This window comes from Callorhinus ursinus, unplaced genomic scaffold (assembly GCF_003265705.2).
Source record: "Callorhinus ursinus isolate GAN/ISIS: 27379988/994484 unplaced genomic scaffold, GSC_fseal_2.0 scaffold82, whole genome shotgun sequence".
Lineage (NCBI taxonomy): Eukaryota > Metazoa > Chordata > Mammalia > Carnivora > Otariidae > Callorhinus > Callorhinus ursinus.
Window position 1 is genome coordinate 990652 of NW_027397144.1, and position 14344 is coordinate 1004995.

Sequence of the window (14344 nt, forward strand, 5' to 3'; positions counted from 1 at the left end):
AACATCCTGGACGCGCGGTTCTCCATCGCAGACTCAAAAATCAGAAGTCACCAGCTCTGTGATCATGCACAAGTCTTAATTTAATGGGTAAAAACATTAAGTTATCACACAATTTTTTTCCACAAAGCTTAATAAATAGAATCTCTTTTTTTAACGCTGTACAAGAGACTGGAAAACAAGCTTCCAACAAAATATGAATGAACTCATACTATCCTTTTATTGATTTGAAACTCTCCCCCCTCCCCCATGCCTGAAAGCAGTGTGCACACTTGAGGTCTCTCTCTGGGTACAGCCAGCCAAGGTCGCCAGGTTCCAGGAGCCCTGGAAGTGATGACCTCACTCTGGGGCTGGGGCTTTAAACACTCTGCCCTTGGGCGTCTGCAGCCCCAGCAATCCGAGGCGCAGAGAAAACTGAACCGTTAGGTGGCTGTTGCCTGCAGGAGCCCTTCTCCGCCCAACACATCAAAAGGGGTGAGAAAAACAAATGAGAAATGTCCCTCAAACACACACACCCCACAAATCAACACCAACAAGCCACAAACTGGTGCCCCTCCATTTTCGACAGTGGGCAGAAGTGAGGGGAGAAAGTGTTTCTTCCCTCCTCTTTTGACACAGAACCCTGCTGGGTCCGGTTGCTGGAGTGGGTGGTCCCAGGTCACAGCAGTACTACTGTGTGCCCCTGCAGTATGTCCATGAGATCCTGAGCCCCTATCCCCTGCGCCAGCTCTAGGGGTGTGAGCCCCCTGGCATCCCTGTGATGGAGATCAGACTCTGTAGCCAGGAAGCTGACCACAGCCGTGTGGCCCTCTCGCACTGCCAGATGGATGGGGAGCGCCCCAGTGCCATCAGGCACGTTGACATCAGCACCATGCTCTACCAAAACCTTCAGGGTGTCCAGGAATCCAGTGCGTGCTGCATCATGGGCTGGAGTAGTGCCGGTGGTGTCCTGGACATTGGGGCTGGCACCTTGCTTGAGGAGCTCCAAGGCAATGGTGGGGCTGCCGAACATCATGACCTGTGTGGGGGCAGAGGGTAAGAGGTCCTCCAGGGAGAGGTTCCAGGAAAAGGGAGTCCCTGAAGAGAGGGGTCATTCAAGAACAGGAAACACTAGAGGTCTTCTAAAGAATGGGGAAAACCCAAAGAACACAAGCTCTCAGACAGCTGTTGGATACCCCAGAGAAAGACACCTCCTAGGAAGAGGGACCCCCAAGAAGCTGGTCACCCCCTAAGGATAAGACAATTGTCTAGGGAATAGCCTCCACGGAAACGTTCAAGGAACCTAAGACCCTCCCCAAGGAAGCAGAGACACGCCCCATCCCATGGGGGAAAGCATTAGGAAATATGGAACCCCCCAGGAAATAGGCCTCAGAGAATGAAAAATGCCCCCCAAAGAACCTGACAGCCGACTGAAGGGAAAGGAGATGCCCAGGGAATTTGAAATCCCTTCTCCAGTTAATAGCTTCTCCCATATAATGGGGTTGATCCCCAGTGTACCTGACGCCCTTAAGAAATGGGGTTCCCTTGTAAAATGCCCCCCCCCGGGGGAATGAGGAGACCCATGCAATGTGTAACTGTGCCCCCATTAGGGCTTCCCTTAATATACTAGGCATCTGGGGGAACAAACAAATCCAGGAATGGCGATCTCCCCCACGTAACTGGGTACCTCTCAGAGAACCCTCCAGAAAATGGGGACCCCCCTGGAAACATGAATCCTTCCTTCCAGTGACTGGATTCCCCCCACAGAAGCTCCAAGAAACAAGAGCCATCCCTATGAAACCAGGATCCAAAAACGCTGAACTCACACCACGGAATAAGAACCTCCACGGGGAAACTGAATCCTCCGCACCCAGAGAATAAGAAATCCTCCAGAGAAGATGGAAAGCCCTCCCCTCCCCCAACCTAACCCCATCCACCACCCACCCACGAAAAGGGACATCAGGGAGCAACATCGGCCCAGGGAAAAGGGACGGGACCCCCAGTCAGCCACCATCGCGACCCAGGAAACGTAAGGGTAAGGGTCTGGGGTCCCAGCCCCGCCCTCGCTCCGCGCCCGCCGGGCCTCACCTGCAGCGCCGTCTTGCCGAAGCGGTTCAGGGCGTCGGGGTGCACCAGCTCGCGGTGCAGAAGGCGGCGCACCTCCTGCACGTCGCCTCGGGCCGCGGCCCCGCTTAGCCGGTCGCCGGCGCGGACCTCTTCCAGCAGCATGTCGACACCGGCAGCCTGCAAAGCCCCCCGCCCCACCCCGGCGCCGTCAGTGCGGGGAAAGCCACCGAAGCCGGCCCGAAGATCCCCTCCGAGGCGCTCCTGGCCTGGGCGAGGCTCCCAGCCCGGCTCACCAGTCGGCGCTCGGGCGCGACCCGGGCCCTCCCGGCGGGCTCCTCCCCCTGTCGGCCAGCGGGTCGCCAGGGGCTGGGAGCCCGGCCCAACCCTCCGCCGCCCGCACGCCCGGGCCCGGCCCCCGCCCCTTGGGGGCCGGGTCTCCCCCCAACTCACCCTCCCTCCTCCTCGACGTCTGGTCTGAGGCGGTGTCGCCGCCGCTGCCAAGCTGGCCGCCAGGGGGCGGCGCCAGCGCGCTTGAGGCCCCGCCCCGAACGCTGCGGATTTGTTTTCTTATGAACTCGCTACACTGTCGCCCAGCCGCATTGCCCGGCTCGCGACCCGGCGGCGCCCCGCCCACGCGGCCAGCGCAGCCAATGGCCACGCGTCGCCGGGGGGGGGGGGGGGGGTTTTTTGCTCCGGCATGGGCGGTGTCGCTCCTGATTGGCCGAGCCGCGGCGACCGGTGGAACCGCCGGCAATGGCGGGGTTTTCGGTTTTCAAACTCGCCCGGCGGGCGGGAAAGGGAGCCGGTTTAACTGACCCGCGGGAGAAAGGTCAGGGGCAGGGTAGCGCGGTATGCCCCGGGCCGTCGGCACCTCTGGGAGGAAGGGAGGCAGAGCTGGGGCAGTCCAGGCCGGAGTTTCACCATTCAGTCATGCGATAAGCGTTTATTAGCCCTTAGTATGTGCAGAGGGCTTTGTTTCATTCCCTCGCCCGCTGTGTGCTGGCACCTGTCCCGGCGCTGGGGAGCGCACATTCAGGCAACTACATAATTTTAGATAGCGTTAAGCACCGTCAAGAAAATAAATGGGGAAATGGGGTGGGTGAGAGGGAATCAATTCTGGCTCAGATTGAACCAAACCTGGCACAGCAAATGCCAGGGCGAGGACAAAACACGCTGCGAGCCGCAGCCGCCACGTGGACGAGACTGGGAGGCGAGAGTCGAGGTCGGAGGAGGCATTTACAGATGCCTGCCTTCAAACATTTACTGAGCACCCTCTGTGTACTAGGCGTGCAACTGGAGAGCGAGCCAGCCAGGTGGTTCCTTCTGCAGGACCCCCACCATTTAGGTCGGGAGAAGACAGTAATTAAATCTTTACACGGGCGCCTGGGTGGCTCAGTCGTGAAGCGTCTGCCTTCGGCTCAGGTCATGATCCCAGGGTCCTGGGATGGAGTCCCAGATTGGGCTCCTTGCTCAGCAGGGAGTCGGGTCCTCCCTCTCCCTCTGCTTGTGTCCCCTCTCTCGCTGTGTCTCTGTCAAATAAATAAAATCTTTTAAAAAAAAAATCTTTTCAGAGGGGTAAATACTGTGGCGGTGATAAAACAGGTAAGTGATAGTCTCTTGGGAAAGGAAGGCAGTTGAAATAGGTCAGGGAGGGCGTCCCGGAGGAGCTGACGTTTGTGACCTGACGGTGAGGGAAGGAACCAGGTGAATATCTGGGGGAAAGCATGCCAGGTGACGGGCATTACAGATGCAATGGCCGAGGTGGGAGCACCTGTTGTGCACAGGAAGTGTGAGGACTAGAGGGGGAGAGTGGGAGGAGGTGAGGACAGGTTAAGTGGAGGGAGGGGTAGGGCAGATCGGGCTTGTGGACTGCAGTGAGCACTTTTTACTTTTCACAAGGGAACCGTGGGAGGGTGCTGAGAGCCACGACGGGACTTAGGAATTAAGAGGCGCCCTCTGGCTGCTACAAGGGAAACTGATGCTCGTCGAACAGGGAGCCCAAGGAGCCCAAGGAGCGAGGGGCGGGGGACTGCACGGTCCTAGATGTGCCATGCCCAGGCCTGAGGAACGGATCTGCGTTGCCTGCCCCCATCCCAGCACTTCATGGGTGTCCCCGGCATCCCCAGCCCCCAGCCAAGAATATACACAGCAGCTAGATTCATTCTTTTTAATACCATCCTAAAACTCAGGGTGGGCCAGGATGGCCTCTGGGCTCAGCAGCTGTGAAGGAGGGGCCCCAACACCCCTAAGGCAGGTCACTACAAGAAGGCACTCATGAGGGGGCTTCAAGACCCTCCTCTATTTCTTCATATAAAATTGGAGGGAGGAGCCCAGAGGCAGGAGGTAGGGAGACTGTTCCTCCCCAGCCTATGGGTGGAGGGAAAGGCAGGGAGGAAGCCAGGTTCTGGGTGCTGGGAACAAGAAACTGCTAAGGCAGGGGCCTTCCCTCATACACATCCCCCATCTTCTTCCCAAGTCTACAGTCCCAGCCTGGGAAGAAGGAAGGCCCCATGTCCAAGTCCCCACCTCTTTGCTCTCCTAGCTGGTACGAAGTTGATAATCTGCGGGGAAACAATGAGCAGAGACCATCTCAGAACTGGGGAAAGGGAACAGAGGGAAAGACCCCTCCCGCATTTATCTCCCACCCCAGTGCTCATGATCAACTCCATGGGTATATAACAAGGCTAAGAGTGGGGTTCAACACAGGGAAGGTAACCATAGCAACAAGCTTGTCTCCAGATACAGTTGGGGGTGCTGTGTTCAGTCCCTTGTCCAAACCCTATCAGTACCCTTGAGCTGGCACCCGCCCCCATTTTAAAGATGGGCAAACTGAAGCCAGGCCTGTTGGATTTTGGTGCCCTCCAAGCCAGAGTGTTGTCAAAGCCCCAAGACCATCCTTTGGATTTCCTTGACCCCAGAGGCCCAGGGAGCCGGGCTGCCTTACCACCACTTTGGGTGATGTAGCGAACCCATGGCAGGGCCTGGTAACCGCTTTTCTCAATGATCTTCATGTATCGGACCTGAAAGGGGATGAAATGAGGTGGCCCGCGTTGGGCAGAGAGCCTGGCTGGGGTGAGGGAATTGGGGGGGGGGGGGGATGAGGTGACACGGTCTGGGAGTGGTGAGGTGACATGTGTTGGGGAAAAGGTGTGGCACAGGCAGTGGGAGGAGGAGAGCAGGGAGGCAGTCCAGGACCCTGGGAAAGAGATGGCACAGTGTAAGGGAATAGACACAGGGTGGTGTGGGGGGGGACGAGGTGGCACAGGCCAGGGAACAGATGTGACCTGAGCGAAGGTATAGGAAAATGCGGAACCCACTGAGGCCAAGGAGAGAAGACATGTGCTCGCTACACTCACCTGGATCCCAGAGACGGTGAAATAGGGGATCTCAAACTTGACCCCAATGGGGGGCCGGCCCTCTACCTCCTCCTTCTCCACGCTGGGGAGGCCAAAGTGGGCACGCATCAGGTACTCCTTGCCCCCCTGAGGGCACATGGGGGCATCAGACACACCAAGAGGCCTCTCTCTGCCCCAGACCATCCTCAGGGCAGCCCCCAGAGCAGACTCTGTTCTTTGTCCATTTCAGACCAGAAAGTGAAGGTTCCTGGCCAAGATACAGCTGAAGCTTCTAACTAAAAAGCCTGGTCAGAGGGCGTCTAATGACCATCTCCCCATTTCCCAGGCCCTGATGGACCCCGCACACCACCCCATTCGCAGGGACTGACCAAATCCTCCAGCAGCCCAAGGGTGAGGGTAACATGATCCTGTCTATTTCACAGATGGGCAAACAGAGGCTCCATGAAGGGAAGTGGGTTTCCTAAGGCTGTCTAGCTGCGAGAGGCAAGGGCTGGTTTCCTCAAGACCTGGGAGGCAGGGAGCTTAACCACCATGCTGACCTGGTTTCCAGCTTTATTACCCCTAAAGGATAACCATATGCAAACACACGTGGATCTCTGATTTGTTCTCTGCCTTGCTCGCGAGCCACAAGGGCAGGGCCCTCCGATCCCACACCCACCCCAGTACTCACCGGGAAAGACTTAATACTCCAAATAACGACATTCTTTTCTGGCATGTACTTGGCACTGCCTACACTGGTCTTGAACCTTGGGGAGTCGGCGTCACTAGGCACGGGCACAGATATCTCCACGCCATTGGCCACCGACTGCTTCTTAAACTGCCCCTTGGCCTGTCAGGGGAGAGGGTGTGGGGCATGAAGAATTCCCTCCTGCGTTCTGCAAATATTCAGCAAGCCCTTTCCCCGCACAACCTCGGGGAGAGCCTCGGTAATCCTGAAGTGGGAACGATCAGCCAGCCCATTTTACAGATGAGAAAACGGAGACGAAGGGAAGCTAAGGCATTTGCTTGGAGACACACGGCCAACACGGGGCAGAGCTGGGGGTCACACCCACAGGAGACTCCAGAGGCTCTGAGTGCCTTCCTTTTGCAAAGTGTCCTACACCTTTGCCTGGTCCAAAATGCTAATGGTGCCCATCACAGAGGAGTTTTCATTTGAGAGCTGGCATTTAATGAGCCCCTAGCATGTGCTAGGCCCCGAGGCAACCACTTGGTCCTCTCTCTAATTCCCTAAAGTAGGATCCATCCCTAAGGTCCATTTTACAGATGAGGAGAATGAGGCACTTTGTACAAGTCAATTAGCTGGTACCTAGCACAGCAGGGACTTTAATTGAGCTTGTGTTGTCAACCATCGCATGCCTTCCTTACAAATAAATGAATAAGTTACATCATCTGTATTAGCACGTGACATGGGACAAACTTTGAACACAAGGATCTTAAGTGTTCTGTGTACAGTAGCGAGCATTATGATTACTACCACTAATGATGAATTTGGGGAGGGATGTTTGAGAGGTGGAATCAGGGGCTGAGGACCTCCAAGTAAACCAGAGGGATATTCTTTCTGGAAAGCACCCTGCCTGCAGGGATGGGGATACTGAGGGGGTTCAAGACCCTCCCTGGTGACTGTTCATTCATCTTGCAATCCAGCTTCCCTGACACCCCAAGACCAGGGAACAAAGTCAAATCTAAAAGCACAGACTCTCGAGCCAGGCAGACCCAAGTTCAAAGTAGGTCCCCTCCCTTCCTAGATGGGGGACATCTGCATCCCTCCGAACCTCAGCTTCCCCATCTGTACAAGAGGGCTCACTCTAAGCTGTGCAGAAGCTCTTGTTTGGGACGCTGGGAGACATGCAAAGAGCTGTTCTTGGCAATGAGAACTAGAGTAGCCAAGAATTGGAACAATCCATGCAAGAGAAGGAACAGAAAAGATCCCCATGGTGGAATACTCTACGACTACAGAAAGGGATACACTAAGCTACAGCTCCGGGGACTCACGTTCAAATCAATCGTACACAACCAAAGCAAGTCAGTCCACTGATAGAATCAGAAACCAGCAGAACAAAATATTTATGGTTAAAAATGTGGGCGGCCGGGCGCCTGGCTGGCTCAAGTTGGTGGAGCGTGCAACTCCTGATCTTGGGATTGTGAGTTTGAGCCACAGGATGGGTGTGGAGACTACTTAAAAATCAGTCTTAAGGGGCGCCTGGGTGGCTCAGTCGTTAAGCATCTGCCTTCAGCTCAGGTCATGATCCCGGGGTCCTGGGATCGAGCCCCGCATCGGGCTCCCTGCTCCGCGGGAAGCCTGCTTCTCCCTCTCCCACTCCCCCTGCTTGTGTTCCCTCTCTCGCTGTGTCTCTCTATCAAATAAATAAATAAAATCTTTTTTAAAAATGTTAAAAATCTTTAAAAAAATGCGGGAGGCAAAACTATAATGTGAATATGCTGAGTACTTTCTTTAAACCACGTAAATATTACATGTATATGTGTATATTTGATATGAAAGTAAATAAAACATGTCAGTTGGTGTTAAGTCATAGGAGAAAAATAGAGCAAAGAGGGAGGTGGGGAATGATAGGGGGTTGCAATTTTATTTCGTATTTTTTAAAGATTTTACTTATTTATCTGAGAGAGAATGAGTGAGAAAGATCACGAGCTGGGGGCGGGGAGTAGAGGGAGAGGGGGAAGCAGACTCCCCACTGAACAGGGAGTCTGATGCAGGGCTTGATCCCAAGACCCTGGGATCATGACCTGAGCTGAAGGCAGATGTTTAACCAGCTGAGCCACCCAGCTGCCCCATGGGGTGGGGGGTTTTGCAATTTTAAATAGGGCAATTAGGAAAGGCCTCTGAGGAGGTGATATTTAGCAAAAAACTGAAGGAGATAAGGGAAGGAGCCATGTGGATATCTGGGGCAGAGAGGGAGTGTGATCCAAAGGGAACAGCCAGTACAAAGGCCCTGAGGTATCACCTTGCTTGGTGTGAATAAAGAAGCAGCCAATATAGCTGGAATGGAGGGAAGGAGGGAGACAGTGGAGGGAGGTAAAGTTAGGGAGGTGACAGGGCAGACTGTCGCAGGGCCTTGTGGGCTGCCAGGACTTTGGCTTTTAATTTCATTGAAGTGGGAGCCATGGAAGGTTGTAGGCAGAAGAGAGACACAGCCAGACTGAAGTGCTCACAGGTGCCCTCCAAGGGAACAGATGGTGAGTGGCAAGGGCAGCAGCTGGGAGACCAGGGCAGATGCAGTGGAGGGAGGACAAAGTGGCCAGATTAGGGATCTATTTTGCCCAGGATTTACTGATGGTTTGTCTGTCTCCCCAGCTGGCCTGCAAGCTCCTTGAGGGCAGCATATCTTTTATTTCTTCCTTCTTGTCCCTCAGTTCCTTTACAAAGTAGAGGCTCCCTTGAAATCATAGTAGCAATAGCTAACACTTTGTCCATCATTTAGACATTATTGAGAACCTACTACGTGCCTGACACTGAGGAAAAGAAATCACGCAGGGGAGAAGTAGACGTGATGGCCCGCAGAGCAGAGACCAAAGGGGGTGGGAGAGGGTGGGAGCCGAAGCTATGGGCATGGCTGCTGGAACAGCAGCCCAGGTAGAAGGAACAGCCAATGCAAAGCCCCTACAGGGAACCACGCCTGACATGTTTGAGAACCAGCCAGGAGACCAGTGAGGCTGGAGGGGAATGAGGAGCCAGGGAGGATGGGAGAGATAAGGTTAGGCGGGTGATTGCGGGGAGGGGCAGATCAAGCACTCTAAGCAACTGTTCCCCTGGGCCTACCTTAACCATGATCTCCACGCGACTGTGGGAGAACTTCTCAATGACGGACTCAATCCAGATCAAAGGCTTGACCTGCAGACAGCAGACGAGCAAGTTCTTGGAGGTTCTGAGGTCATTTCTCTCACCCTCCGTAGTCGGGCTTCACCCTGCTTCACCCTTCTTCACCTGGGTGCTGAGGCGGTAGGACATGAGCTCGAAGTCGCCATCGGGTGGGATGAAGGAGATGGTGCGGTCATTGTCAAAGCGAGAGAGCCGCACGCACTGGTGGAATTTCACATCCTCCAGCTCCACGGACTTGTTCTTGCTCCCTGAAACTCGGAGCCGAGTGGGCCAGCGGGTGACCCTGGAGGCCTAGGCTAGAGACCCTATCCCAGGTCGCTAGCCCTGCCTTCCCCACCTACCACTTGCCATTACCTGCCATTTTACAGGTAAGGAAACTGAGGCCCAGAGAGCATGAGTAACTTGCCCGGGGTCACCCAGCTGGCCAGGGGCGGCAGAGCTAGGCTCTGAATCCCGGGAATCTGGCTCTTGTTGTCAGGTTTTTAAATAGGATGCGATTACGTCCTCCTACTCCCACTTGAACGTCAGCTCCACAAGCACAGTGATTTGTCTTTTTTTACCCTTGTACTTGTGCCAGGCACCCAATAATGAAGCACTGTTTGCGCCAATGAGCCAGCAGCCGCAGCACTGGCCGTGACCAGCAGAGGGCACTCGAGTGCTTAGTTCAGAACGGGCTGCAATTCTCTGGGTCCCCGGATGGGATAGGGTCGGCTCCCTCCCGCGCCCCCGCCCCCCCCCCCCCCCCCCCCCCGCAAATGCTTACGGCCAGTGAGCTCAAAGAGCACACGGTCGTTGAGGCCAAGCCGCAGCTCTGGCATTCCCGACAGAAACACCTTGAGCTTGATGGTGCCCACGATCTCGCTCAGCAGGACGCTGCCGTTGGCATTGACCTGAGGATGCACATACAGGGGTCAACAAGCATAGGGCCTCCTCTGCTGCCCCCAGGCCGTGGAAGGAGTAGGGGAGAGGAGGGGGTGCTCACCAGCAGGTTGACAGACTCTATGACGTCGATGAAGACCTCATTCTTCTTGTACTTGATGCCCTCGGAGCGCCAGGACACAGCGTTGGTGACAGTGGGCGGCACCCGTGACTTGGCGGTCTCCAGCTTGTTGCCCTGCTGCGTGATGTACCTGTCAGGAGGGCAAGGGCGATGAGCAGCTGGACCCAGGGACGCTTCCCGGACCCTCCTTGACTTCCTCCCATGAGCGGCTCCCCCTGTGGCTGCCCCCGTGGCCCACTCACTCCTGCAGGATCTTGCTGTCCGTGGTCTGTGGGAAGCCAAAGTCCATGAGCTCATCCAGCAGCTCATAGACGATGACAAAGTTGTCTCGGATGCTCTCCTCCTCCAGCTCCTTGAAGTACTCAGAGAATACCTGGGGGAGGGGGCGGGGAAACAGACACCAGCGGAGGTGTGGCTGGGGCCTCACCCTTCCAGCCAGCAACCCAACAGGCAATTATTGAGTGCCTACTGTATACCAGTGCTCGGATATTAAGAATTCAGGGAGTCCACGAGCTTTAGGGGTTTGGGACCCCAAATTCAGGGCCTCTGGGAAGGTGTAAGCATAACCACAGCAGAGAACCTACCAGTCATCTGACATTCGAAAAACCCTCCATCCCTCACTCTGCTTCCAGCCCCACCTGCCTTCTCTCTGTTCTCACCTCGGAGTCTTTGCATATGCTGTCCCCTCCGCCTGGGACATTCTTCTCACAGTGGCCTTCTTATCATTCAGGCCTCAGCTCAAATGTCACCTCCTCAGTGAAGCCACTACCACCCCTCCTCCCCCTTGAGTGTCAAGGTGAGACTAGCACCCCAGTCACTGGTTCTCATAATGTCCTGTTGCATTTCCTTCAGGTCCTTTGACTCCTCAAGACAGGCAAGGGCCGTGCCTGTCTTGTGCACAGCTGTGTCCCCTCTTTGCTTGGCAGGGGACAGATCAATACACATTCCCTATTTGTTGAAAAATATTTTTTTTATTTTTTAATTAACATATAATGTATTATTTGTTTCAGGGGTACAGGTCTGATTCATCAGCCTTACACAATTCACAGCACTCACCATAGTTGAAAAGGATTTACTGAGCACCTTCTCAGTCAAGAATGACATCTATCAAGCACTCAAATTATTATATGATTCTCAAAATAGTACTAATGCTAACAATAATACCAAACCATTATTGAGCACTTACTGTATACAAAGCACTGTTTTAAACACTCATATATGAATTTGACCAATTTGTACAACAACCTCGAGGTAGGACTTGTTGTAACTCCCAGTTTAGAGACACGGAGAGAAGTGACTTGCCCAAGGTCACACGGCTGGGGGGGCGGTGCTGGGATTGGAACCCAGTTTTCTCTGGCTCAGATTTGAGCAGTCACTGTCTTGGAAACCTCCTTGGTCCTTGCCCTACAGGGAGAGATGATCCCCTAGCAGCTAATGAGAACACAGAGATGGGGCTTCGATGGAGGTGCCGGAAAGCTTCCTAGGAGAGATGGATCCTGAAAGAGGAGGGCAAATCGGCTGGACAGACAGACCAGCCAGCCAATGGGAAGCCAGAACCTACCTCGACAGTCTTGTAGAGGAAGGAGTACACGAGGGAGGCGTTGGCGTTCTTCAGTGTGGTGGCCACCACTATGGGCAGCAAAGTTAAGGAAAAGGTGCCATTTTGGAGGTCTCAAACGGGGCACGGATCCTAAAACCTCACCCTGTCCACCACCCCCAACCCGAGCCACTGACGTGCTGTGCAACTTCTATCCTCAGTCCCACTGTCTCTGGGCCTGAGCTGCCACCACCCCAGGCCTCCAGGAACCCAGCTAGGGGCTAGATACAGTAGAGGTTGCTGTGTTTGATCCACAGGAAGTGGACCCGGCCATGGCTCAGCAGTGGGGCCAGGGCGCCCTCCTCCTCCCGCTGCATGAGCAGAGGCATGAAGTGCTCGATCTCACTCATGGCGATATCGCCCTTGTAGTTGCGACTAATCAGGGGCTAAAGGTGAGCAGAGAAGGCCTGGTCATCGCTGGGGTCTGGGCCCCTTCATCCGGGGGCATCAGAGTGCCTGGTTCTGACTCTACTTCCTGGGTGCCGGACAGGGGCAAGACTCTGCTGCTCTATACCTCGGTTTCCTCCTCTGTAAAATGGGTACATCATAACAACAGCAAACGTCCCAGAGTCCTCAGTGAGGACCAGCCGTGACCTACTAAAGATTGGATGTTTGCTAACTGATTTGGATCTCACTACAGCCTGTCGGGTAGGCAGCAGCTTCATCTTCATGTGTCTTCATGTGAAGGATGGGGACACCGAGGTGTGAGCCATGTCTCTAACAGGTGGGGAAACCAGGAATTGAACCAAGACACCTAGGTCCAGAATTCTTGCTCCTGTCCAGGGCTTCACAGGCACCAAACTGGTGAGGTGGGGCCCATGGAAGGGAAGGGAAGGGAAGGGTGGGGAGGAAGGAAGGAAGCCAAGAAAAAAGAAAGATTCTAGAAAGAGAGAGAGAGAGAGAGAGAGAGAGAGAGAGAGAGAGAGATGATACCCACATAGCTGCTGTCTGGCAGGCAGTAAGCCCTCGATATTAACAGTACCTACTTCCTGAGCTTGTTTAGACCAGGGTTGAGAACCACGACGGCACAGAGCTGGTCCTCAAACACCTTAGCTTTCCACCACCACCGTTTTTATTGATTTGAAATGAAAAGGCGAAGGAGAGAAGGCTTCAGAAAGGGACAAGGCAGCCCCAAATGGGAAAGAGGGTCTCCTGCCCCTGCTGTCTTCCCCAAATAGGAATCGTGTGGATGATGGAATAGATGGTGATTGAAATAATTTCAGTGGACTGAACACCTCATGTTTGCAGCAGGGTTCTTGTGCTAAGTAGTTTACACCCATCCAGTGGCATACATTCTTATTGGGTGGGGACCTCTGTTATTCCCATTTTTACGGACAGGGAGACTGAGGCTCAGAAAAGCAAAGCTCCCGGCCCACGGCGCGCGGTTGGTAAACAGTGGAGGTGGGATTCGACCCGGGACTTCCAGGGATTGGGGGAGGGGTGTTTCCACTCTCCCAGAGCTTTCTGGAGCCTCCCCGCCGGCGAGGAGGAGCCGCCCCTGGGTCCAGGGGAGCGCAGACTCACCTGTCCTCCCCACCCCCACCCCCATCCCCCGCTCCCGGCCCACCTTGCCCTTGACGTCGAGGATGAAGACAGCCGAGGCGGACATGGTGGCGGCTGGAGGACCCGGGAGGCGGGGAGGGAGCGCCGGGAGGCGACGGCGGCGCCGCTTCCTTCTTCCTGCGGAAGCGGCCGCGCGCAGGTGAGTGCCCAGGTGAGAGCGTCTTAAAGGGGAGGCCTCCAGGTGAGCGGCGCTGTTGGCCGACGCGAAGGCTGCTGCAGGGCGGGGCCTCGGAGGGGACAGCTGCCCCGCCTCCCTTTCCCTTTGCACCCAGGAGGGCGGATGGGAGGAGTCTCCAGACCAACCAACCGTCCCTTCGTCCGCCCACCCATCCATCCACCCACCCATCATCCATTCGTCCGCCCAGCCATCCACCCACTCACCCCCAACCCATTCATCCACCCACCCATCCATCCATCTCCACCTGTCCATCCACCCACCCATCCATTCATGCACCCAGCCAGCCAGCCAGCCACTCACCCCCCCCACCCATTCATCCATCTCCATCCATCCACCCATTTAACCATTCATCTTGTTTCTCTTCTGTCTCTCCCACATGCACACCAGCCCCAGTAGAGCAGAAATTTTGTCCTGTTAATGTTTGTGTCCCCAGTGCCCCACACTGGGTACTCAAATAATATCTGTCCAGGTCCGTGGGGAGGGGAGGAAAAAATATATTTGTGCAAATCATTCATTCATTCATTCATTCATACAATAACGATTTACTAATTAATTTATTCTTTCATTCAGATATTCACTGACTAGTAAATTCTTTCACTGAGGAACTGTGGGTAGAACTCGGAGCAGAACAAATGTAACTACTTTTATTATTATTCCTAATGTTACTCTTATTCGTTCCAAAAGTATTTATAAGCTCCTGTTATAAGACACTAAGATGTCGATAGAATGGTGAAAAGATCAATGGTCATTATTATTGTGACTATATTCT

At 54.6% G+C, this 14344-nt stretch overlaps 1 protein-coding gene across 3 annotated transcripts; it reads right to left on the bottom strand.

Annotated features, from left to right (window-relative positions):
- Window positions 1-55: 55 nt before the first annotated feature.
- AP1M2 (adaptor related protein complex 1 subunit mu 2) lies at window positions 56-13640 on the bottom strand. 3 transcript variants are annotated; one of them, XM_025862974.2, is made up of 12 exons: window positions 13402-13640; window positions 12064-12220; window positions 11799-11866; window positions 10480-10610; window positions 10220-10367; window positions 10001-10127; window positions 9343-9491; window positions 9178-9249; window positions 6070-6228; window positions 5400-5525; window positions 4988-5063; window positions 4206-4604 (listed from the first exon to the last, which is right to left on the bottom strand). In XM_025862974.2, the coding sequence occupies exons 1-12, from the start codon at window positions 13441-13443 to the stop codon at window positions 4582-4584; spliced, it is 1278 nt and encodes a 425-aa protein (XP_025718759.1). In that variant the 5' UTR covers window positions 13444-13640; the 3' UTR covers window positions 4206-4581. The 3 variants fall into 3 exon arrangements, with proteins under 3 accessions (XP_025719090.1, XP_025718759.1, XP_025718760.1); XM_025862975.2 differs by having other exon boundaries at window positions 9343-9485; window positions 13402-13637; XM_025863305.2 differs by lacking the exons at window positions 4206-4604; window positions 4988-5063; window positions 5400-5525; ... (7 more) ...; window positions 12064-12220; window positions 13402-13640 and adding exons at window positions 56-1015; window positions 2065-2220; window positions 2494-2625.
- Window positions 13641-14344: the final 704 nt, after the last annotated feature.

Excerpts from the sequence above, each read along its gene's own strand:
- AP1M2 (XM_025862974.2), bottom strand. The coding sequence starts at position 13,443 with ATGTCCGCCTCGGCTGTCTTCATCCTCGACGTCAAGGGCAAG. Across the intron at positions 11,867-12,063 it reads CAAACACAGCAACCTCTACT|TGGTGGCCACCACACTGAAG; the intron begins GTATCTAGCCCC and ends TGCTGCCCATAG. Across the intron at positions 10,368-10,479 it reads GACAGCAAGATCCTGCAGGA|GTACATCACGCAGCAGGGCA; the intron begins GTGAGTGGGCCA and ends CCCTCCTGACAG.